This window comes from Python bivittatus, unplaced genomic scaffold (assembly GCF_059951505.1).
Source record: "Python bivittatus isolate LINGU-HERP-01145 unplaced genomic scaffold, Pbiv_v1 ctg000070_np1212, whole genome shotgun sequence".
NCBI lineage: Eukaryota > Metazoa > Chordata > Lepidosauria > Squamata > Pythonidae > Python > Python bivittatus.
Genome location: NW_028277034.1, coordinates 34,755,053 through 34,780,729, shown reverse-complemented (window position 1 = coordinate 34,780,729; position 25,677 = coordinate 34,755,053). Strand labels below are relative to the sequence as shown.

The following is a 25,677-nucleotide window of genomic DNA, read 5'->3' as shown; positions in this document are numbered from 1 at the left end:
TGCTAGACTCATCAGGGACAAAATCTATGGCTTCACAGCCAAGATATAAAAAGTGGGTATATTGTCAATACAGTGGATTGATTGGGCTCTTATTTGGTTCAGTTTCATTTATTTCTTTTGGCCAGAAGCCATAACAAAAAGTTATGAACAAGACAGGAACATAAATATGGGGAAAAAAATCTTCAAACAATAAACCTATTAATAAGTCTGAGAAAGGTATTGATAGTTGTCCAGTTTCTTTGAGCTTTTAAAATAATATATTCATAATGCTAAAAGTCACACACTTAAAATGTTGCTTAAGTCTTTATACATTTTTCTTATGTTTCTTTTTTAAATATAGGAAAAAAAGTAAGGTTGTTGATGTAGCTGCTTGCCACTACATTTTCTCCATTATAAAAGGACAGGATTTTACCTTCTGTAATATACTCTGGATAACGAAGCCTTGCAACGAAATGTGGCAGAACAGAGTGCTTTCAGAAACCCCTCCATCCATTTCTAATCTCTCCATCTTCTTTATTATTTATTCTCTTTTCCCCGCTTCCATTTTTTTTCTTGTTAAAGGAAAATTATGGACTGCAGAAGGGATTTAAGCACACTTCATTTACAAAGATAATAACAGGTCTACGAAGAAGGGGTCTCAGGTTAGTCATCAGAAGGAAATCCTGACTGTATGAACTGTCACATGATATGGTGCTACATGATATGGGAAGCTCCCCTTTGTTACAAGTCTCCAAAAAGGATGGATGGCCATCTGTTAGAGATCCTCTGGTGGAGCCTGCATTGAACAGGGGATTGGACTAGATAAGTTCCACAATAATGGCTTTATTTATTTATTTATTTATTTATTTATTTATTTATTTATATGCTGTCCATCTCCCCCAGAGGGAGACTATGGTTGGCTCATAATTAAAATCCAAGACAGTAAACACAATAAAAATATAAATATCCATATTAAAATTAACTAATAACAATTCCATACAAAAAGACTATGTACAATTCAAGATGATGGGGGGGGGGAGGATAGTATTGATCCTCCCATCAGCCAATTCCAACAATGCGAGTCCCCATCAGGCACCAAGGCCATCTGGCATAGCCATGTTTTCACACTTTCCTGGAAGGCCAGGAGAGTCTATGATTCTGTGAAGATTTTCCCTATAACTTGCATATCCTAAAAATTTGCTTTGGAACTGATTTGGGGAAAATATGAGGTTTCCAGGAGACAAGAGGAAAAGGAAGTCTTTTTTTTTTTTTTGAATGCCGAGTTCAGAATGTTGTCTCAGACATCTACAAATCCAGGTAGAATTGCATTAATCCATTTTGACTGATAGCAGCAGTTCATTTCCTGGCATTATTGCATTCGAATTCTCATTTCCCTACTGGTTATTGAGAAGAAAACCATTTGACAGGATTGAGAGGCTACAGCGGAAGCCAAGAAGCTTTTGACAGTGATGTAAGTGTAAATATTATTTTGTGTCTAGGCTGAGTTTGATAATCTTCCCACAAAAGAATGGGGTGCTTGCAATTATACTGCTGCGTATCAGAAACATCTTGCCTTCATCCAGTATATATGGCAGTTTTCATATAAACGGTAGCTTTACATTCTGACAATTTTTCTTCAAAATGATATATTTATAGAAGACTGTTAGGACCATGCATTCACCTTTTGGGGCAATAATTTGAAGAGCATTTTATCTGTTCGGGATGAGAAATAACTATTATCATTATCTGTTGGCTTACTGATGAGCATAACAATTTCAGAATGATTCAGAGAAAAAATACACACCCTGGACATAACTGAAACAATTTCAGACTCTCCTCTGGGGACATGTTTATTCAAAAATAAGTTCATTCAGCTCAGTGAAGCTTACTTTCAAGTAAATGTGCTAACATGATAGCCTGAAAGTGCAATCATATACATGTCTATTCATAAGTAGGATGAATGTATCTGTCAATTCTGATTTGTCATTTTCCCCAGCTTTTATTTTATCCCATTTCCACAAGAGGTTCTGTGCCAAAGCATTCCAGGTTAACCCATGTTATCCCAATTCCATTAGGAAGACTGTGTAGAAAAAAGGGCTGTATTTTTCTAATTAAAGAAATACCATTGCATGTGGAAAAGAACTGCAGACCGAATAGGAAATTAACCAGGATATTATCTGGTTGTTTGAATTTGCACCAAGTGGAAATGTGAAGCTATGGTTCTTCAGAACAGTCTTGAAGACATTTTATTTTTTTTTAAATGTAATAATTCAGGAAGTATGTAAAAATAGCAGATCTATTTGAGGAGTGATTGTGAGAATAGAAACTAGATTAACAGTAACTTCTTTCTCTAGGAAGGCTTTTCAGGGAAGCTAAGGAACCTTAAGAGAGAATAATATCATTAAATAGTATTTAAAATTGCTCAATTGTAAAAAAATCTTTATATTCTGGAATAAAAAGGTTGCTTGAAAATAGGAATGGAGGAAGTGCTTGGGATCATCTTGAGCAGATAGTGATGGTAATACCATGCCAAAAATCTCCTATTTAGATGGCTAAAATAATGGTGCCATGCTAAAAAAATTAAACTACAAAAAGGAGAAATATCAGGTTCCTAACAGAAGTGTTCCTATTATGTCTCTAACAGTGAGGAAGGCTTGGTAAAAACAAAGTCCAGAGTACAGTTGTCCATACTAATTTTTTAAAGCTAAGCTTCCCCTTTTTCCCAACAGGCATATGACCATTCCTTCACTGTAGAATCAATATTAATCAACCTAGAAGCAAACCCTGCTGGCTAAATTATCATCACTTGAGCTATCACCACATCTGTTTACTCCCCCTTGGTTACAAGCAAGCCAGTTCACTCCAACAGGCTATAATGGATGCAGATGACCAGCTCCAGATAGTCAAAGCTCTATATCTCCCAACCTCTGGAAGCCTAAGGTACATTGCAATACTAGCTATATATCTTATCTAGATAAAAGGTCCTAACCTCTGGCTAACTACAGTGCTCTTCCCTTAGCTGTGTTAGAAGGAATGTATAAGAATAACCCCTTCCTGGAACATCTGTGCCCCTGCAACATTGGGCAAACTGAAACCACAAAACACGCTCTTCTCTCCCATTCATGTTACATATACATCAGCAGTACCCTTATTCTACTAGTGTGCATCAGCTTACCAAGCCACACAGATCAATGTTATATCTCTCTACTACTGTATAACTCCAACCACTTTATAACATATAACATTGCCAAATTTTGCTTGGTAGTAGGCAAAATCTACTGAGAACTGATGCCAGCTAAAGCCAATCTGACTCAACATGGTTAATGTCTAACTATTACATTGTTACCATTAATTTCAAGTTCAGCACTTTTACAGTTTTGGTTGCCACAGCTTATTCTATTAGTTTTTGAAAAAATAGAATACAGACTTACATATTTTATCTCTCCATCTTTTAATTCTATAATTATTGTCCTTACAGTTTTTAGATATAGATTTTTTTATGTGACAATTGTTAATTTCTTAGTCTCTATGTTTTAACCTTATATTGGTAAAAAAGTAAAATAAATTTTCCTTGATATTGATGGGTAAATTTTCATGGACAATATTAAAATCATTAAATTACTCTAAGTTCATAGTGTAGAGAAGTTTTCAGATTTGCAACTACTCATAGATATTTAAGAAAATATTTCCTCCAAATGTGTCAGAAATACAATTCCCATAATTCTCAGCCATCATGGTCTTTGGCTGTCTTGGATGTGAATTCTGGGAACTGTAGTCTCAACATAATTAAATGGTATCAGGTTGGGAAAAGCATTTTTAATTCTAAGACTATCATCTGTGCTTGAATCAAAAGAGAAGAAGTTATAGACCAGCATAGAAGGCTTTTCAGATACCCCTTCTTTTCTGTGGTTTCCAAAACTTAGTGGTAACAATAAACAATATGTTTAAAAATTTAAATATTGTAACCTCATTTCCTCTAGCAACAGTATATTTACTAAATGATAATAATAGCAACAATAATGCATTTCTAATATATTGTGGAGCTGGCAGCGACTGAGATGAATCCAGAGGTCTGTTTCTGGTGATGGAATTGCTTCTTTCTGGAATACTCTAAGATGCCTCAAAATATGTTCAAAAGCAAAGGGAAATGAGATGATTTTCAGAATATGAAAAAAGGAATCAAAATCCAGCTGTGTGACCACACTCGTCTGTTTTTACAATATTCACCCTACCCATTCTGTGTAAATTATCCTAATATATAAAAGGATAATCTAAGATTCAGTACAGATGCTTTTATCTAAAATAAAGCAGTATTTGGTGTGATGAGATTTGAAATATAGGGCTATAGGAGTGTCATATTCTACTTTGTCTATGATTGTTGATAGACTCCTCTACTTGAAGGACTGTCCAATCCAAATTTTATTTCAAAGTAAAGAACCATGAGAGAAAAGTCATCTGGTCAGAGATGGTACAGAGGCATAAGTCACTGGAAATATCTGATTCATAACAAGCCCTCTGTTATGACATGCTCCTAGAATCACCACTACATTCCCAGGATCTGGTAACTAAAGTGACCAGAATGACTAGGAGTGTTTCCTACAATTTACCAAACTGAAGACTTCTATATTTTTATAGTGATTCAGATCTATTATACTCACTTATCCTCATTTTACTTGAACAATAATTATTGTAAATGTTAAGTGAGAGTCTATTTTGCAACCTAGATATATTTTAGAGATACTCACTAGTGCAAATTCCTTGTTCAGACTCATCTGCTCCACTAGCGATGACTCATTATGGAACAGGTGAGGTTGCATGTGGCTCCACATGTGAGGAAACCACCAGAATTCATCTACAGACCTCAACAATAAGTCATCTCCTTCATCCTCTTCAATGGTTCCTAAGAAATGAAAGGCAAATATTACATTGTAAAGATACGACGATGCCACTAGGATTTATTTTCAGATCAGTAACAGTATAAACTACAGTCTTTTAGGAGTCTTTTTTATGTAGTTGAATGTTTAATAAAAGCTCATATAAAATTTAAAAGCAATAACAAAAAAGAATTGTAACCAAAATGCTTTCATGCAGGAACTCATGTGCTTAGCCCATATATCTTCAATGGGTTTGGGGTACCTGTATGTAATGCATTAAAACACCAGAAATTCTGGGCTAAAAGTATAAGTACTGGATTTGGCAGAATCAAAGAGAGCAATGTTTTTATGCATTGAATATTATGTTGAAACCATATGTAAGGTCCTGCCTAATAGGAAATGTGCATCACTGGAATCTATATGCATGTTGGAGATTGGGCTGCAATCAGATGAAAAGAGAGCTGTCTTTATGCATTCCCCACCATCTGAAGTGTGATCGGTGGGAATGCAGAAGGCCTTTTTCTTTTCCACAGTCCAATTTGTGTAATTCCATGTCCCTCCAAGTCCATTTTATTTTTCATTCTCTCTCTGTCAAGATCAAGTGCAGTTTAGAGGCTAAAATAATAATATTTATATCTTACAGGTTATGGTGATGTTTAAAATTAGATAAAACACTTTGAATATCTAAAGGTACAAAATTACTGCTACTGTTATTACTCCTCATCCTTCTCCTTCATCTCTCAGTTATTTCTTTACCACTGTTATTTTGTTAAAACTCTTGCTTTGCCTTATTTTGTGTCCTGTCTTTTTATTGTCTGTATGGATTAAAATGTGATGTAGGATGACTTAGACCTAATCTATACTTTCTTAATCCATTGCCCATAAGAAACATCATCACTTCTTGAGTGTCAAGAAGACATGATGCCTTCCTCCACTCACTCCCAGCCCACCACAAATGTATCCTAAACTCATGCTTTCCAGCTGGGCTCCTGGGCTGTGTGTTCTTAGCTGGGTGACAGCTGCCATTTTTTATTTCTTGTACTTGCTCCAATTATGGCCTGTCAGTGAACTTTCCACTCTAGAAGCTCGTCACTTCATTTACTCCTTGTAATTCTCAAAGAGCACTCTTTGGTTTCTGTTCAAAATGAGTGAAGCATGCTCCCTTCCTCTTCCACCCCCTTCCCACAGAACTATAACAGTCCTATTTCCCATTGGTTTCGCAGTGACAAAAAATTTAAAAGATGCTGCAGTATTGGCATGATGCTACAAAGCTTCAACAAAATTCTTTTGATTCTAATATCAGCTTGGTGACATTGGTGATAGTGACAGAATATTGGAGGCATACTAGGATCCTGCAGAGTGTGGAACGGTTGAATAGAGGAAATGAAACAGCATGTTGAAAAAAAAATGTGTCTGATCTTTCAAAGGTATGACAACCTCCAGGCTTGGCATGCTTCAGGTTCCTTCGATTAATCAATGTCATCTATTGGGACCCTGGAGGTGCACCTTCTCTGTAGCAGTGACTGCTCTCTGGGACGAGGTTCCCCCATGCTGTTGTTTAGAATTGCTGTGAAGGCTTGGCTCTTCACTCAGGCCTTTGGTGAGGAAGAGTGAGGGCCCTCGCTTCATTCCATCTGGTCTGTCAAGCTTGCTACCCTTTCACTTAATCTTTTATGTTTTATTAATTTTATTGTAATTTCTTTGTTTGATTGTGGTGAGCCACTGAAAATAATTGGAAATTGGGCAGCATACAGGTTTAATAAATTATTATGGTTGGCTGCATAGTCAGCCAGATGTTAAGCCTGGATTTGGCATTTTTATCCAACTATTGAGTCCTTCCCAAGGACCTGGGATAGGCAGATGTTGTTGTTTGATGGTGTTAAAAGGTATTGTCTCAGGATATAAGCTGTTCCAAGTAAAGCTGCCATTTGCAATTGACTGATGGTGATTTTGTCAATGCTGATGGTCTTCGAGTGGTGCTTCAGATGTTTTGGGATTGCACCCAAGGCACCTATTACTATTGGTACTACCTTTGCTTTCTTTTGCCATAGTCGTTCCACTTCTATTTGCAGGTCTTTATATTTTGTGATTTTCTCCAGTTCTTTCTCTTCTATCCTGCTGTCTCCAGGTATTGCAATGTCCACTATCCAGACTTTTTTGTCTTTCTTATCAACAGCTGTTAAGTCTGTGGTGTTGTGTGCCAGGTGTTATTATTATTATCTCTTCTTGCAGTCACTGTAGCATTGTGGCTATGATGGTTCAACAAGGAAAAAAGTAAAAAGAAAAATAAAGGATTTTCCTTTTAGGTGAGGCACAAGTGAGATAAAGCCAGAAGGGGATGGGCATCCCTCTGGATAAACATCTGGGAAAGCATAAGAAAAGAACGTGGAGGAAGGAGCAATCCCCAAAAGATAAGACAGGCAGTGGTTGACCCACCCACACAAGGGTCACCAGTAATGCTTGCCTTTCCTGCACAAATGGGAAGTGCAAGCAGCAAGGAAATGACCAATCAGGGCCTGCAGTGGCCACCTTGCAGGATCAGCACCAACCTGGGCCTGTTGTCAAACAACCACAGTCCAGGAAGGAATTACTTAAGTCAGCTTCAGGAAGAGGAGCATGGGGGACAAGTAAATTGCTCTGCAGAATTGCTCTTAGACATTTTAGCTACATGGAGAAGTAGGATATAAATGTTTTATAGATGTCAGCTGTTATAAAAACAGTCTTCTTCTGTAAAGTTATGAATGAACAGCAATTCGTTCAAATACTTTTTTTTCATGTGTAATTGGGATGCTATGCCTGCTTTCAATAGAAGAAAGACTATAAGAAACAATGATGATGGTGCTAATGAAGAAGCAATTAGATCTGGTTATATGTTTAATAAAATCAGAATTGGAAGTGCATATTTAGTATAACCGCATTGCTTAGCAATGGAGTTGGTGGTCCTAATCACCATTGTTAACCAAGGAGTATCTGTAGTATATATTTTGCAACTTTTAAGCAGAATCTCCCTTCCTGTAAATAAAATCTGTTAGCCTGTATCCAGCACTACAGGTTAATAAAAAGTGGGTTTGGTCTTTTGTGTGAGATACCTTTCAGAGAACCAAAGACCTATATTTCCTATTTTGTTTTCTTAAAACTAAAATGCCCAATACCTCTTTGCCTGAATTAGTTTCCAGTCTCCAGTTAATTCTGACTGCCATTCTCTGACCCTATTCCAATCTTTATAATAATAATATTAATGTTTTAATTGTACAGTGTTTTTGTAATTACTATTTTTATGGTTTTATTGTATACTACCTGGATACATGTTTTTGTGAGATTAGCGGCATATAAATATGATAAATAAATAAATAAATCTTGTCTGTTATTTTTTAAAATGTGGGGCCCAGAAATGAACACATTACTTAAAATGGGGTCTGACCAAGCCAGAATAGCAAGGAACCACTTAGTTCCCATGACAACAAGTTTGGCATAGTGGTTAAAGTGCTGGCCTAGAATTTATCTATGAAGATCAATGTTTTTTTGGTTTTTTACCCAAAAGACAATTAAAGGGTTATGTCAGGACAGTGTTGGATATAATTGAATATCAGGAGCAACATAATGAAAAACAAGCTGCATTAATCTTTTTGGATGCAGAGAAAGCTTTTGATAATTTAAACTGGCCTTTTATGTTTAAAATTTTGGAAGATATGATCTTTGGAGAGACTTTTATAACAGGAGTGAAATTGATTTATACATCACAGAAAGTGCAAATTATTGTGAATGGAGATTTAATCAAACCATGTGAGATACAAAAGGAAACAAGTCCACTGTTTTCCCTGTTGTTTATTTTAGTTTTGGAGTTTAGAATAGAGATATAAGGAGTGATAAGAAGATAAAGGGCATACAAATCAAAAAAGAATCATATAAGTTGAGAGTCTTTGCGGCTGATTTGGTATTGGTGATGGAGGATCCACTGAAGAGGATTGAAGAGTTAGTGAAAAAGTTGAAAGAATTTGGTGCATTGGTGGGTTTTAAAATTAATAAACAAAAGACTAAATGTTAATAAAAAATATGGAGATACAGGAACAAGAAGAGTTGATGAATAAAATTGGTTTTAAGGTGAAAAAGAAGGTTAAGTATCTGGGGGTGCATCTGACAAATAGTAATTGTATGCTATTTCAAAACAATTATGTTAAGACTTGGAATGATATTAAAAAAGATATGTCAAGATGGAAAAATTATAACTGTCATTGTTGGGTAGAATTTCAGTAATTAAAATGAATGTTTTGCCTAGACTGTTATTTCTGTTTCAAACAATACTTGTGATGACAACTGATTTTCCACTTAAGCAATGGCATAAAGATATATCCAAATTTGTGCAGCAAGGTAAAAAAATAAGAATTAAGTATAAAGTACTACAGAATGCTAAAGAGAGAGGAAGTTTAGGTTTTCCAAATTTGAAAGTTTATTTTGCAGCTTGCTGTTCAGTCTGGATGAAAGAGTGGATGACTTTGAGACATAGAAGGTTACTGGAACTAGAGGGACATGATTTAAGATTTGGGTGGCATGGCTATTTATAGTATGATAAAGTTAGTTAATGTAGATTTTAAAAATTATTTTATTAGGTGTGCTATCTTGAGAATATGGAACAGATATAAACTTAGGTTGTCTCCAAAAGTTCCTTTGTGGTTGTCTCCACAAGAAGCTTTTTATAGAGGAGAAATGATAATGAAAAACAAATGGTTAACCTATGGTGATGTATTGGAATTCTCTCAAAGGGATTTTAAATTGAAAACAAGAGAGGACACGTGTGTCAATGGTTTTCTTATGTTCAATTACAAGAAAGGTTTAAAATAGATGAAAAGGTTTATGGTTTTAAATACGCTAAGACTGAGTTTGATGTAGAATTATGTACTAATGATGAACTTGTTATTGCAAAGATGTATAAACTTTTATTGAGATTTGCGACAGAAGATGAACAAGTTAAAGAGTGTATGATAAAATGGGCTAAAATTTTTGGTTACAATGTACAGTTGGAAGAATGGGAAAATATGTGGCAGAAAGGATTAAAATTTATGTTAAGAGAATTTTTCTCCATGTATCATTGGTATTTATACCCTAAAATGTATAAAGTACATCGAATGTATGTTGGAAATATAAACAACATGAAGGTACATTTTTTCATCTTTGGTGGACTTGTAAAAATACACAACAACAAAAATTTGGAATCATATTTGTATACAGAAGATTCTAAAGATTAAAAACCAGAGACTTTTCTTTTATGTTTGATGGACAAACAATTGGAAAAAAATTATGGAACTTTGTTCTTATATATGACAATAGCAGCAAGACTTTTATATGGACAGAGGTGGAAGGACTAGACACTACCTATAGTGGAAGAATGGATGGTGAAGTTGATGGAGTTAGCTGAGATGCAAAACTGATGGCTTTGATTCAAGATAAGGCATTGTGTAAGTTTAATATTACTTGGAAACCTTTTTTGGACTTTTTGTGAGATATGGAAAAAAAAGAAATTTTGTTTTATGGATTTGATGAATAGAAATAATATGGATTAATAGAAATAATGGAAGTTATGTTTTAAACTTAGAGTAAGAGTTGGATGTATATTGTTACTTATATATGCTGTGAGGAGGTTGGAAGTAATTTTTTTTTTCTTTTTCTTTTTCTTTCTATTTCTTTTCTTCTCTTTTTTTGTCCCTTAGACCTTCTAATCTTTTATATCTCTTATATCTGAAATTTCGTCTTCTCTTAATACTAGTTTTTGTTAGTTTTTTATTGTTATTTTTAATTTTTTAAAATAAAATTATTATTTAAAAAAAAGGTGCTGGCGGAGGGCGGAGCTGGCGTCGCGGCGATACGGCGGGCGATCCTGGGCTCCCAGGATGGCAGCCGATATCTCCTCCCCCGGACGGTCCCGATGGACCTAAGCCGTCCCGTAGAGATGGCGATTGCAAAGGGCATGTCCCGCGGATCTCAGGGACGCCGCAAGTCCCAGATTGATCCGGGGAGAAGCTCTTGAAGCCGGTGGAGGAGAGCCAGCCAAAATGGCTGCGAAAGCCGGGGCAGCTCCAAAGGAAGAAGGAAGAGAAGGGTGTCAACTGGGTGAGATGGACTTTTACTATTTAACTATTCTTAGAGAACACCTTAAGTAACTTAAAGAGATTTTTAAAAGTGAAGAAAAGTGGAATAAGCGGCGAGATCGAGCCTTATAAAAAAAGGGGGGAATTTTTTTTTTCTTTTCAACTTTCCCTTTTTAGTGGAATTGGCAAGATGTTTTTTTCTTAAAAAAATATATATTTTTAACTGGATTGGCTTTTTCTTTTTAATACTCAATAACTCTTTATCTTAAGCCTTTTTTTTTGACTAAGATTTCTTTATTGTTGTAAGAAATTTATACTTTTTGATTTTGAAATGGGGAAAGTGGAGTTAAGAGAAAGTAAATGAAAGAAAGTTACACTACCATCTAGAGGCTCAACATAGTGCTTTTCTTCTTCTATTGTGACGCATGCTCAAGGACCCTGTGCTTTCTAAAAAGATAGTGGGATGTGCATGTTTATACAGGTGCCATCCGTAACTATAAACAAGAAAGTGGAGTTGAAAGCGATTTTGAAAATATCAAGATGGAAAGTTTGAGCTAGTCACAAGAGCCCTGATTAGTGGCAGTAGCTCTTCTTTCTGCTAGAAGCTCTGCTTTGCTCTCCATTCCCCCCTCAGTTGGATTTTTTTTAAAGAGACTTAGTCTTTTCCCTCCTCTTCTTTTTTTTTTTCTCTTTTTTTTCTCTTTTTTTTCTCTTGTTTTTTTTTCTCTTTTTTTTATTTTTGGCAAGAACAAAGATAAAGAATCCTTTGATTCAATGAAGGTTTATCAAGATAATAAACTATACGAGAAACACAATGCAGAAAAAGATCTTTAAACTATTGAGGATGACTATAAAAAACTGGAAGAAGAGCTGTAGAAATTCCCGCAAAAAAAAGAAAAGAAAAAAAGATACTAAAGCTAAAATGGACTTAATTAAACATAAAACGGGATCAATGGAAAAGGAAGAAATAGTACAAGAAATCAGAAACATTAACCAGAATTATTGTGAGGCTTATAAACTGAGAATTAAAAGGGTTAATCAACTGATAAATGAAGAGGGACAGACTTGTTCTTGGCACTGAGGGTGAGAAAAAGATTATACAAGATTATAATGGAAAATCGTACTAAAAGAATGCACAAAAAGAAGAAGTAAAACAATATTGAAAGAAACTACTTCAGATGTTTAAAGAAAAACGAGGGGAATACAACAATGATGGAACTGACAGAAGCTTCAAAAAGCAGAATGTTTGAAAGGACATTTATTATTGCTTTCTCTTATCCAATAATATAGAAAAAGGAATAAACAGCTAGATATTTTGGGATATTGAATGAAAAGGGTGAACTCAAAATTATGCAAGCGCTGGAATAAAGTATAAATCTGAGATATATAGTTAAAAATTGTATTTGATTCTAAATGTTCTAAGAGATTAGACATTTATATATGGTTGAATATAGTAACATATAGATTTTAAACTAGAGATTTTTTTGTTGAAATATGTAGTGAAGAATCTGGTTAGAACTGTAACCCGGTTAGAACTGTAACTGATATTGTAACTGATACTGGTTAGAACTGTAACTTTTAAGAATTGGAAAAATTAAAAATTACTTATGCAGGAGGAAGTTATTGAAAATTATGAAATGTGCAGAGATGAGTTAAATTGAGATTTGAAATTAGAGTAAGAAGATAAGTAACTTGTTTTTATTAATGATTGGATGAGAAAATATAGTAATGTAATGGATTAGGAAACTTTATAATAGAAATTTGATATTAATTATTATATATATACACATATAATCGATAGATGAAAACGTATTACTAATCCTATTGAAAGTTAAAATTTCTTGTAATAAATGATTTTATAGATTAGCTATGAATGATTAATAATTGTTAATTGATAAGTATACAAGTATATTTTGAATAGATGATATGAGAATTTAAGATTATGAAAGGGGCACCAACGAGTTGGTAACTGGTTGACACACGCTATAAAATGGAAGATGCTTTTTTTTAATGCCTTTTTATGGTTTTGTTTGTCCATGTATGTTTTGTGTTTGTTGTAAAAATAAAAAAATATTAAAAAAAAAAAAAAGGTGCTGGCCTAGAAATCAGGACACTGTGAGTTCTAGGCCTCCTTTAAGCATTAAAGCCAGCTGTGTGACTCAGCCCAACCCCCCTCATAGGATTTGTTGTTGTGGAGAAAATAGGAGGCAGAAGATGATGACAGATGATAAATAGATAGACAGATTCACTCAGTTTGTGACCAAGTACCATTCGAAGAACTTTTTTTTTACAAGTACAGTTACCAAGCTACACATCTCCCATATGTTTTTGTGAGATGGATGGCATATAAATATGAGAAATAAATAAATACATAAATAAATATTGTCTGTTAAAATGGGATCTGACCAAGGCAGAATAGCAAGGAACCACTTAGTTCCCATTGAGAGCCAGTTTGATTGTCCATTCCATCCCGATACATCAGGTTTCTGATCTGTATGTGAAGAACTCTGCATTTTTTTTCTGTTGTTTTAAGTTATTTCTCTAACCTATCAATATTGTTTTGGATTTTGTTTGTATTCTTTGTGTGCTGTACAGAAATTTAGCAAGCATGCCCTCCTCTACTTTATCCAAAATGTGTGCAGCTCTTTGGCTTTCATTTGCTAAAGGTGCTATGTTGGCAGCCTCATGTATGTTGGGACCCTCAAGTGCTATGAAGCAACTTTTGGAGAATTGAATCCAAACAACTGCGCAAGACTATTGGGAGAAACATGCCTCCTTTATCATAACAAAACTTTTATTTAATGGATATGGTACATCTCCTGCTCCCAAAGCAACAATGATAATAATTTATTTCTGAGAATTCAATAAAAAGTAAAAATGTGGTAGATAATGTATGAATCAGGATTGTTTTTAGAAATTCTTGAGCCCAAATCCAAACTATGGAATGGTAACAGAACTTAGAAGACAGGGGAAATGCACAGGAGAAATAATTTTCCTCATGTTAAAGTTTCTTTTATTTTCATTCTTTTTTGAATGCCTCTATGATGTATTTAGGTTTCAATGAACAGCTTTGGGACATAAGAGAAACACCGTTGCAGAGCTGTGTCTCGAGGTCCTACCCTCAGAGTACAATTTTAAGTAGTTTTAAACAAATATGTTCTTTCTTTTTGGTATTAGAAATCCTCTTTTGCACCCTCTTTAGGTTAGGAAGCAACTTATTTATTTTGCTTCAGTATCAACTTTTTTGACCATGAAATATACTATACATTTGGTATAGTATCTTAAAACCTCATTAGAATTTCCTTAATTTAAATGGCATTTCCATATCACCATAATTCTTAAATTAAGGACTTAATAGTTTTCAGGATTAAAGCAAAGGTCATCTAATCCATTCTTTCCCCCTCATAGTGATAGATCAGTTGCTTTGGAAAGCTCCCTCATGACAGCAATTATCCTTTCTTATTATTGTCTTATTGTCTATCAATTGCAGTTGAGTGAAATGGTTACTCTGAACAAGAAAAGTTATGACAATTAAATGGAGAGGTATTCCCAGAAGTAAACATTCCAATTCAAATGGACACAAGCAGAATACAAATAACCATATCTGTGAATAGAACCTTCCAGATTCAGTCCAGCAGTATCACATCAATGGTTTATTTAGGAGTAAAAGAAGGCGCAGATGATGGATTATAATATATCCCAAAAAGAGTATATTTTCCTGCTGGGAATATAACTGAGATTGGTTGTTTGTGCATTCTGGCTCTGAACATGATATCATAATGGTATCAAAGTAAAATAGAATGCTATCATGGTACAATGCTCTTGGATCCCATTTCTTTAACCTATAAACCTCTGGCAGATCCATAATCTTTTTTTCCTTTTTGAAATCGTACATTCAGTGTGTGTTTAGGAACCAGAAGTGTGCATTAGGGAACAAGTCAATAAAGCACAGAAGTTTCCATGTGCTAATAAAACATGTTCACCATCCTACCTTAAAAGCTTGCTTAGATAAACAGGCCACATTTATATTAATTAAAGAACACTCCCTATGTTTTATTTATAATTGGGCAATAAAGGATATGTTTGTATGGAAAATGACATGCTGCCTCTAAGCTGATGTGACAAACAACAATACCAACCTAAAAAGTAGGGCTTGCTTAACTGAGTAGATACTGCAGCAAGTGCTTTAATGGAAATCACAGACCTACCTCATAGTTTTGTGCTATTTTAGTCAGTCTTAAAAGCCTCTGTAGAATACATAATCACAGGCATGTTCACCCTATTTAAATCTTGGTACCATTAAACATTCCATATTGATAGTATTCAAACCAATTGGGAAATAAAAAAATGTGGCATATGATATATATTTTGTCAGTACATTCCTATAGGAGATTAGGACAGATTGGAGTAATTAAAAACATTAATATAACCACATCAAAAAGTTGAAAGTTGGTGTCTCCATGAGCAAAATCTTTATTAGGAACTTGGAACACCTTTTTAAAAAATGTTTTCTCAATATTTTTATAGTTGTGCAATTGTTTAAATATGGATATCCTTGAAGAGGTTGGAAAAGTGATATTCTATTACTTACGTTATCCTCAGAGTGATATATCCAATAATGGGGACTTACTTGTATTTCTCAGTTGATATGTTGCAACAAGATGGCAACCATTTCTGGAGGACAAAAATAGATGACACTGCCCTCTATTAACCTCTAACTCAATGTGACTGCACCCTCAAGTTTCATTTTTCTGCTCTACGTTTCTCCATGTTATGTTGCTTTGAGACATCTGTCTATTTTGAATAGTATACATCAGTTTGTTGCATGCTAACCCAAGCAGTTCATTAGCTACTTCACACAGGCAGAAACACCCCTTCAAAGAAGTCAGTGTTTACCATACTGGTAGTTACAACTATTTGTTTAGCAACTGTTTGAAGTTACAACCGGTCCCCTGAAGTTATGGCAGTTGCAGTGATCCCATGGTCACATGATCAAGATTCGGGCACTTGGCAGCCGCCCACACTTATGACCACAGGAGCACTTCAACTCCCCCCACCTGCCTTTCTCCCACCATCTCTGCCCTTTTGGCACCCTGCACTCCGCAGTCCCTGCTGCCTATGCTCCACCACCCCAGCTGACTGGGATCTTCTTGTTCCCACTGCTGACCAAGCATACTTGGCCTGGTCCTTCATGAGGTAGCTGCTGGCCATGTGAGGCCTTCTTCCCGAGGTCATGTGTGGCAGTTTCCTCATGAGAGCTTGGGAAGAAAGCCTCACATGGCCATCAAATGCCTCGCAAAGGGCTAGGCCAGGCACACTTCATCAGCAGCAGGAGCAAGAAGATGGCAAAGGTCAGCTGGGGCAGTGGAGTGCAGAGGCCTTAGAGTAAAGAGTGGCGAGGGCAGCTGTAACTGGGGCTTTGTGTGCACTGCTGGGCTGGGCTGGGGCTTCGTGCTGTGGTACTGGTCTGGTCTAGGGTAGCTAGGCCTCCCTGGGGCAGCTGTGGCTTTGTGCCATGGTGCTGGGCTGGGCTGGGCTGGCTGTGGCTTCACACTGTGGGGGTGGGTTGGGGCAGCTGCAGTTTTGCACTTTGTTGCTGCTCAGGGGCTTCTTGCAGCCCCAGAGCTGTGAGGTTCTGGTCTGCTCGCTGCCCCACAAGACACAGTGCAGGGTGGCCAAGAGGGAAGAGTTGGGATAGGAAAAGGTGGTTGGGGGGAGTTGAAAGGGAGGCAGTCCCATACTTTGTAAAGACTGAGGCTCGGGGCTGGGACAGACCAAGCCAGAAACGGCTTAGATTGGGGTGGATCCTTGGGATTTGGTTAACAATGGCAATGGGAAGTGCCAGGATTGCCAGTGCTAAGCAATGTAGTCATGTGACATCGTTCTTTATGACTGCATCACTTAGCGAAGGAAATTCCAGTCCCAATTGCTGTCGTAACTTGAGGACTTCCTGTAGTCTGTAATACCATTTAGAGCTATTTTTACCATGATTGCTATGATAACATGAGGGTCATTACACTTGCTATGTAAATAGAAGGCTGCTGATTTGAAACCTAACACAAGTTTGTATAATTGCTATTTTAGTTTTCCTGACCTTATTACTTTTCCTTATACTTTTTTTAAAAAAATCCAGGGTGTATACCATTTCACTGTTTTTCCAGTCACTTGAAACATGTTTTTCCAGTCACTCATAGTAGAAGGGTTCTGCCCTACCTCCAAATAATCAATGGTCCAGCAACCTTCCACTTACAAAGTAAATGTTACACATTGTGCTTTTACAACATTTTATAATAAAACAGCTCTAAAATATTTTAGAAACAATAGGCCATTTTAAAAAAAATCCTGTTTACTGTGTCAGCTTATATATGCATCTTGATGCTTTAATTTTATATATATAAATTCAAATTTCTGTATGTATATATGCATGTGTATATATATGTATGTATAGGCAATACACCCACATGAACATATACACACAAAACTATATATGTGTGTTAAGGAAGATTGTCCACAAGGAAGAAAGCATCTGGCAATTGCCTTTCTGGAACTGAGAGGTGGGAAGAGACATTTCCTGGGGTATTGTCAAATCAGAGGAATGGTAACCTGCAGGCTGGATTGAACCCTGTAAGCTGTTGCCAAGGTATTTCAGTTCAGACAAGGTTTTCTCAAGTTGGCTTAGGGTCAAGCCAACATTAGTACAGAACAGGTACAGCTATGTAATGCAGATATGCCCTGAAATAAGTGGCACCTCTCACAGGAGATTAATTGACCTTATTTATCTTCAGAAAATAACTTGAAACTTAAAACATAGTCTTTTATTTGGCTCTGCCACTACAGGCAGTCCCCAGTTTAAGAACGAGTTCCGTTCCCAGGGTCTGTCCTTAAGTCAAATTTGTATATACTGTAAGCCAGAACAGTATTCTTGTATAATAGTGTATAAGTAGTATTGTATAATGAACTTGAACCATTGTGTATTTAACTCAAGTCATTGTGTATTTAACTTGAATTTTGCTACAATAGGCTCTGTTCTGAATTATGGGTCATCCTTAGACTGGGCGTTCTTATCCCAGGTACTACCTGTATATATTTCCTCTTCACTTTGATAGAAAATACTTTCCCTGAACTTGTATGTTAAATTCATTATCTCATTTATTATTTTTCATATTGCAGGAATAATCCTGGAAAAAAAAAAACTAGAATTAAGCCGTTATGGACGTGGCTCAGAGGAAACTTCCATGTATTAAAATCATGAATTGTACCTCTTTTGCACCCGTTTTTAGCCAATCCCTTCACTTATATCTCCCTTCCATGCAACATTATGTGTGGTTCTAGTGCATTCCTCAGCCCTCAAGAAATTTATTTGGGGGATATGAGGAAATACAGTGGACAGGGGAGATTAGGAAAAAATTGGCACCCTACTTTGGGCAAGTGAGAGCTTTCTGCAAGCAGAAATCATTGCTGTGTACAACAAATCATTCTGCTTGTTTTTAACTTCATACTGCAATTTTTTGCTTTCCTCAGAATTTCCTTCAGAATGGAGTCCTATTTCATTCCAGAGAATTCTGGAGAATTAAGGGAAGCAGATAACAGTTAGGTTGTGTACAGAGCTCTGAATTTACTCTCTAAAATATGAAAAGATTGATGTAAATAATATAGAATCATAACATTTGAAACAGCCATTTAGTTAATCAACTGCAATCTTTTTTTTCATTATTTATGACTCAGAGATATAAGTACTTGATTCAGTATTTGTACTTTACTTCACTGAACTGGTATTTAAATTTTGGAACTTTCCTTCACTACTAAGGCTTGTCCTTTTAATATTGGAAAAAAAATATACTTTTGAGGTGTCTAGAGAAATCAATGGATAGAAGGTGAAGTACATGGAAAATAGGCCTTACATTTCAAATACTTCCATGCAATAATATAACAAAGGAAAGAGATTTCAGACATTTTAGCTGGTTGCCAGTAGAAAAGATTTAGAGTTGAAATTTATTTGAGCAGCTAATATATTTCCTTTGAATTCTTTCCTTCTTTCCTTACCTTAATCTGACGACATGGATAGCAAAGAAATAATGCAAAGAGTATTCATTATACTTTCATCATAATGCTATTAATGAAGTACAGAACTCAAATTACTGAAAAATAATTGAGAAACTAAGACCTAATTCAGCCTTCACTTATTCCTGAAAAAGCACCATATAACTAGGAAGTCGTGTTATGGTTAATCCAACCATACAGAGGCTAATCACACAGTGGGGAACTCAAGGCAATGCTCAAAGGCCTTTTTTGTTGATTAATTCACACACTGTAAGGGTTCCTTTTTAAAGATTAGTAGCCACCCCTCTTTCATCTCCTTGAAGTAGCTATGCATATTTCTTAGTAAGTCCAAATAATGACAAGAGGAGCAATAAAGTGCAGGTACCTGCTATTGTTGCTTGGATCTTTGCTTTGTTATCTGCCACTGAGAGGTGTGTGTATGTGTTTCTCTCTCCCCCCCCCCTTTCTCTGTGTTTAATAGGGTATTTCTTCTCTCGCATATAGAATAAAATTGAGTTGGCTTTCAAACAGGCAACAAACACACAAAAGGCTTGCCTTTATTACTCAAGATAACGACTCTTGTTCCAATAACAAACTATAATTTGGAGGAGTTATTTTATATTTTCAAATATTTCTGCCATATGCAGCTCCCACAGGCTGAATGCAAATAAAATTTAACATGTTAGTATAAACTTCCAAAGGCTACAGTATTATTCAATATTCAGTAAAGAAATGCAGTGTTAGATATGCCAATATACTAGCCTTTCTTGGTAGCGCATGATGTGACAGCAGTTATGGCCCCATTTCATCACCATATGACTAACTGGGTTTTAGCTATATGGCAAATTATTAAGTATATTCCAGTGCTGTGCAATTTCAATTCAAATAATAGCAACACCAACTGTTGATTGTTTTATATATGCATTGTTCAGTAGGACTAAGCAATGAACTCCATCTACTGCAATGAATTCTAATTTCCTTTTCTTCCCTTAAAGCATGCTGAAAATATAACGTATTTGTACAGTAATGCCAAATCCTAACTAATCTTTTCTATCAATTTTTGAGAAGTAAGTAGGTCAATAATGAAGTCTAGATGGTGAGAAGCAGACTGGATTTATGAAGACAGCACTGACCACTGTGTAGCCTTTAATCTCTGCTTACCTTTAAAGCTGCCTTTTAATGAAAAAATATAGTTAGAGAAAGGACAGCAAATGAATAAAGTTTAAACAGGCTTTAAAAAGAAACTGCAGGCAGGGAGAAGAATTGTAAAAAATGTGACTGGAAGCAGGTAATGCTAATCTGCAGAATCAGTAGGTGGGGGCAAAATCAATTAATTACTTAGGACTCAAAATGTGAAGTAATCCTCTTTTCATTTAATTTAAATTCTTTTTAATTCACATCTTTTCCCTTGGGCAGAACAAATCCTTCCAGGATGCCTTCTCACTTATGTGACAGTATTTTGGTAAGCCTAATTTGCATCCATGTGAAGTCACAGCAGGGTGTGTATCACACAGATATGACTTTTGTTTAAAAAGACAAGAGCTCTCATATTCTACATTTTCTATCTTATTCTACTTGACAGAATGAAAAAGTCAAATATGGCATCAATCATGCCTTGTCTTGTGCTGACATAAATACCTGGTGGTCCTATTTATTCTTTATAATCCTTTTGTTAACATTATCTGCTTAAGAAAATGATCAGAGCTATTTTTCTATGTACTTTTAGTATGATTTTGAAATAAACTTTCCAGTTTCCATCAAAGGTTTTGGAAAATTGAAATTCTCAAAATTGAAATATGCATGTTAAAAAAAATAATTATGTAATTCAGAGACATTGATGAACATAAATTGATTTAATTGGATATAGATTCATAGTGAATTCTCATGTGATAACTGTGTAGTTTTTGATATCTGCTAAGATAGTGACTAATTTAAAAATAAGGTGAGTTAGTTTGGCAATTTTAAAATAATTTTCTTTTACTTGTCAAAAGAAATATTATTTTCAAAACAAATATTCAGGAAAATATACTTGTATTCCTTGCTTGGACACCAAGTGTTCAAGGCAGTAAAACTGAAAAATTATAAACCAGAGTTAATGACTATGAACAGTTCTCTAGTAGCTGATTCTTAAACAGGATTTATTTAGAATAAGTGTGGGACATTCTTACATTTTAACTTTAATTTGAAAATTACCATTTCTTTTAAAGTATTTGCTATATGATGAAAACAATGCTTCTAATATTTTTCATATGCTTTTAACGGCCACTGTACGTTCCTGCTTACCTGTATGGTAAAACTTTCCTGAAAATCCAAGGTTGAAGGTAAAATTTGCAACCTGAGTGCGTAGTAATACTTGAGTCTCTAGTAAGGCCTGAAAAAACAAAGAAAAGAAAGGAAATAGCATTCATTTAAGGGGAAAAAAGAAGCTTATTTATATTTTTGAAAAATCAACTATAGGAAGTCAAAAAACAAAACAAAACAATTGTTATTTTGTCAGTAGAACTGAAAATGGTCATAGATGTAAGATTAATGTTAAGGAATGCTATCATGATAGCCTGTATGGTACTATGCATTTTTATAGAGAAGACTATGTTCAGTACTAGTTAAAGTGTTTAGGATTATACAGTAAATCTAATTCAGTTCCTGTATTTTTCATTTGCAAAATTATGCTCTGTGCAGATATTATGAAAACTGACAAAATTAATTACCTGAACATTGATAAGCAGCCCTGCCCTCATATGTTAGGGATTTAATATCAACTAGACAACCTGTGACCCATTGGGTCATCCTTTGAGAGAAAGGTAGTGCAGTGTGATGTGACCAGAATGAACATTACATTTTAGGCTGAAGGTATTTTTTTTAACCCCAATGCTGGATGGTCTCATGATCATCTAAGAAGAGTATATATCATAAATTGTAGTGGCAAACAAACTTCAATAATAAGTCAATATTTACTTACCTAAACAGATAAACAGAATGACCACGGGCGGGCAAAGAAGCAGTGAGAGCCAGAATGACTTCTGACTTCCTACCGGCTTCCCCATTGACTTTGCTTATGGGAAGCTGGCAGGGAGCATTGGAAATATGATCATGTGACCGTCGGGGTGCAACAATGACCCCAACATTGTGAATAAAATGGGTCTGAACATTGTGGAAATTTCAATTCCACAGGAGTAATGGGTCCTGGATTTTTTACGCATTCTTTAAGTTAGCGGATTTTAGGTATCTTGATTCAAAAATTGTTGTGGTATAATGCACCGTTTGGGCTCACTTGAGGGTATACAGACAAGCAGATAAACACAATGAGAGTTTTAGTAGTATATACATTCATAGAAAGGCATCCTTGTATATAGTGAAAATGTCTGCATTCCACAGGATCTTATTTATACAACTGCTAATGAATTGATCTTCATATAAGCTGAGAATTTACTCAAGGACATTTGAGGAATCCACTAGGACTTTAACTCAACGACCTGAACCTAGACCATTCCAAACAATGGGCATACTTTTGGGCCATTACTGCATAATTACTAATAAAAATGTAAGCATTTTAAACTTACTGAATGCTACACATATTTAAATCTAGTTTCCACTCCAAACTTACCAATAAGTCCATTGTCTACCAATCAACCCTATGATATAATCACATCTGTTTAAATGCATGGGGCAGAGATTCATAACTTAAGGATTTGCGTCAGAACTTTTTTCATACGGTAATACGCATCAATAATGAAAAACAGCAAGAACCAAAGACCAAAATAGTAGCCACATTAAGTATTAGATAATATGTCAGAACAACTTTTAGTGTCACCTTTCAGCTGTGTAAAATTTGTTATTATCACTCATAATGTGAGTGGTAAAGCCAAGTGACCAGTAGAAGGTGGGTCAGAAAGGTACTTATTAGACATTTCAAGTGATATGGTCATGGCCCCTTCTACATAGTCTGATGTCAGTCTTGTCTAAATACCATTTAACTGCTGTCTCTCCAAAAAAGCAGAGGGATGTCTGAAAGGTACAGAAAGCTAGCTGATGTACTTTGAAATCAAATTATAGTGAACAGGTTCAATAGTGAAATAGCTGTTAGGCTGAAACAATGTAATTCCAAAATGATGGGACCAGACCCCTCCTCTTCTTCCCTAACTGTGCATGCAGAAATGTCAATGTTCACTGATTATATACAGAAAGAAAAGAGAAAAATGCTCTATGTGATTCAGCTCCCATACTCCAATCTTTTTTTGTTTGTTTGTTTACTTTATTCAGGGTATAGGAGGATGGGATTTAGGAGGATGGGCAGAACCTGGAGGCCACCTAATAATGGGGAGCCCTACAGTCAGATTCACAGTTTCTGCTCCAGCACCATGATTAGTAGAAGTTTTGTCCACTAGCTAGTGAAGACAGCCAAGGCAGGAGGACAGAACCAGGAGGGAATCAAACTTGGAAGAATCATCTATTAACTTATGTGCTGCGCATGGAAAATCAGGACAGCAGCATTTGGCAGTGAATCAGAATAGAGGCAAGTGAAGTGGGAAAGAGTCTTCAGTGGGGGCAGTGTATGCTAGTTCAGTATTGTTTTTTGTTAACTCAAGGATTGATGGAGGGAAAAACCCGCCCAAAGACTGTCTTTTTAAAACAAATTTGGTTTTAATTGTTGTCATATTGCTTTATTAGATATGGCTTTGTTGTTATTTTATTCAAGTGTTCTTTTAAAATTGATGATTGAGTTTATAGGGGTTTTTTTGTATATTGCTCTGGCATCCTTCAGGAGGGAAGGGCATTATGAAAATATCATAATAACAGCAATAGTTACAATAGTAATGGCAATAGTAATCACCTTCTCAGAGGAACTGGGGCAAATACAATACAATACATATTATAGTTTACCTTAAAAGTTGAAATAATGGTTATCTTATTTTTAATGCATTACACATGGCTTTATGAACTTGTCTGAAAGTTCAGGATGAAGGCAATTATTGCAAAACACCATGAATCTGACCACAGATGTATTTAAACCCTGGTAAATTAAATACCGGCTCACAAGAAAACTGTAACCAGAAATCTTGCATTCCAAAAGTTTCAAATCAGGAATGCCCAGTTTAGCTATTTGTATTCTACAATGTAATCACACTAGAATTTAAGTTGTTCAGGATCTTTCTAAATTGTTGGTTCTGTTATATTAATTATAGTAGGACCAATATTATATTTATTGCTTCTTATAAGCATATGTTTTAGCATCTATAGGATAAGTCTTTATATTGTGCCTGTACTCAACAGGATTTGAATTTCAACACTATTATTATTATTATTATTATTATTATTATTATTATTATTATTATTATTATTTTGAGTTGCCTTCTCTTTATTCTTCATGACTGCTGTATCTATTAAGCAGGCATGATATTTTCTCACAATGTTCTTGTTAATTACAACTATTTGCATAATAAACTTTTTTTGGAGGCTAGTTCTCCAGGAACATTTCATGGCTAATAGGAAGCAATTTGCTTTCCTTTATTAAGTACATTAAAACTTCATGCCCCAGACATCATTGACTGTAAACATTTGATTCTGCTCAAATTAATGCACCAAGGCATTTTGCTCTGCCATATTAGCTTTATTTATATGCTGTGTTCTGGATTGTTAGCTACTAATGAGACCTCAGCTCTTATTGCTCTAAGGCCTGAATACTAACCTCATTTTAATGAGATCATTATTTGCTGTCTCCAAATGGAAGACAACAAATTTGCCTTTTAATTAAAGGTCAAAACACCTCTAGCTGAGGAGAGTGAAGAGGTTATCAAATCCTTTGAGAAACTGAAGGAAAAGCTTTTTTTCCCCTCTTCTTTATTTCCGTGCCAAATAATGGCACAGCCATTATTACTTGCACAGCGTTGGGGGGAGGATAAAGCTCTAAATATAAGCTAAGTGAGAATAACTCTAAATTCTGGAACTAGAAATCTCAAGACAGGATAAAAAACAAACGTCAACCAAAGTAATTAAAGCTTTACTCCTAACCCAAAAGTCCACATGGATCAATATCCCAGTTAAAGCAGGACCCCTTGTTTACATGAGAAATGCCAGCTTAATTTAGTTAACACTCATATTTCTTAGCTAGAAAAAGAGAGGCAAGCATAATCAATAACTGGAGCAGTGTCAGTGATATGCATAGCTATGATTAAGTGAACACTTTCTCTCTATGCTTGTATACTAATATGCACACATTAATATATGGACAGATCTGTATCACGATTATGATAGCCATGTTATGAGAAATTTTGAAAGTTGTGGTCCTCCCACTATATTTAGAGATACATTTATTGGAGAAGGTATTCTGTACTTCTTTTGAAAAAAGTCAGTGTATGGCAGAGTAAAAGCTTGATTCTCTGCATTTCCATTCAGTGAAATTTGCATACAAGGAGTAGAACTTCAGATTTAGCTGAAATCAAAAGGCAAAACCAGTTGCTTCTGAAGCAGTCCATAGAATTCATGCAATATATATGATTTGCATAAATTTGTGACATTATTTAATAGATGCTTTATGTCATTTGCATGAATTCCATTTTAAGCCTACACTATACAGGTGTTTGACACCTGGGGAATTTTTCTTTTCCTGGTAGTGCATTTCCAGGCAACTGTTTCCAATGTGCATTACAAAAACAAGCCTCAGACATTGGCCTTGTGTTCCAGTGCCACAGGTAAGCTAGCTG

The 25,677-nt window shown here is 35.4% G+C and overlaps 1 protein-coding gene across 1 annotated transcript in view; it reads right to left on the bottom strand.

Annotated features, from left to right (window-relative positions):
- LOC103052535 (N-deacetylase and N-sulfotransferase 4) overlaps nucleotides 1-25,677 on the bottom strand; it is a 103,338-nt gene that overhangs the window by 50,355 nt on the left and 27,306 nt on the right. Inside the window, exons 2-3 of the mRNA XM_007433780.2 lie at nucleotides 21,260-21,347; nucleotides 4,725-4,879 (exon numbers count right to left, since the gene is read on the bottom strand). Coding sequence (XP_007433842.1) covers nucleotides 4,725-4,879; nucleotides 21,260-21,347 — 243 coding nt within the window. The remainder of the gene's footprint in view (nucleotides 1-4,724; nucleotides 4,880-21,259; nucleotides 21,348-25,677) is intronic.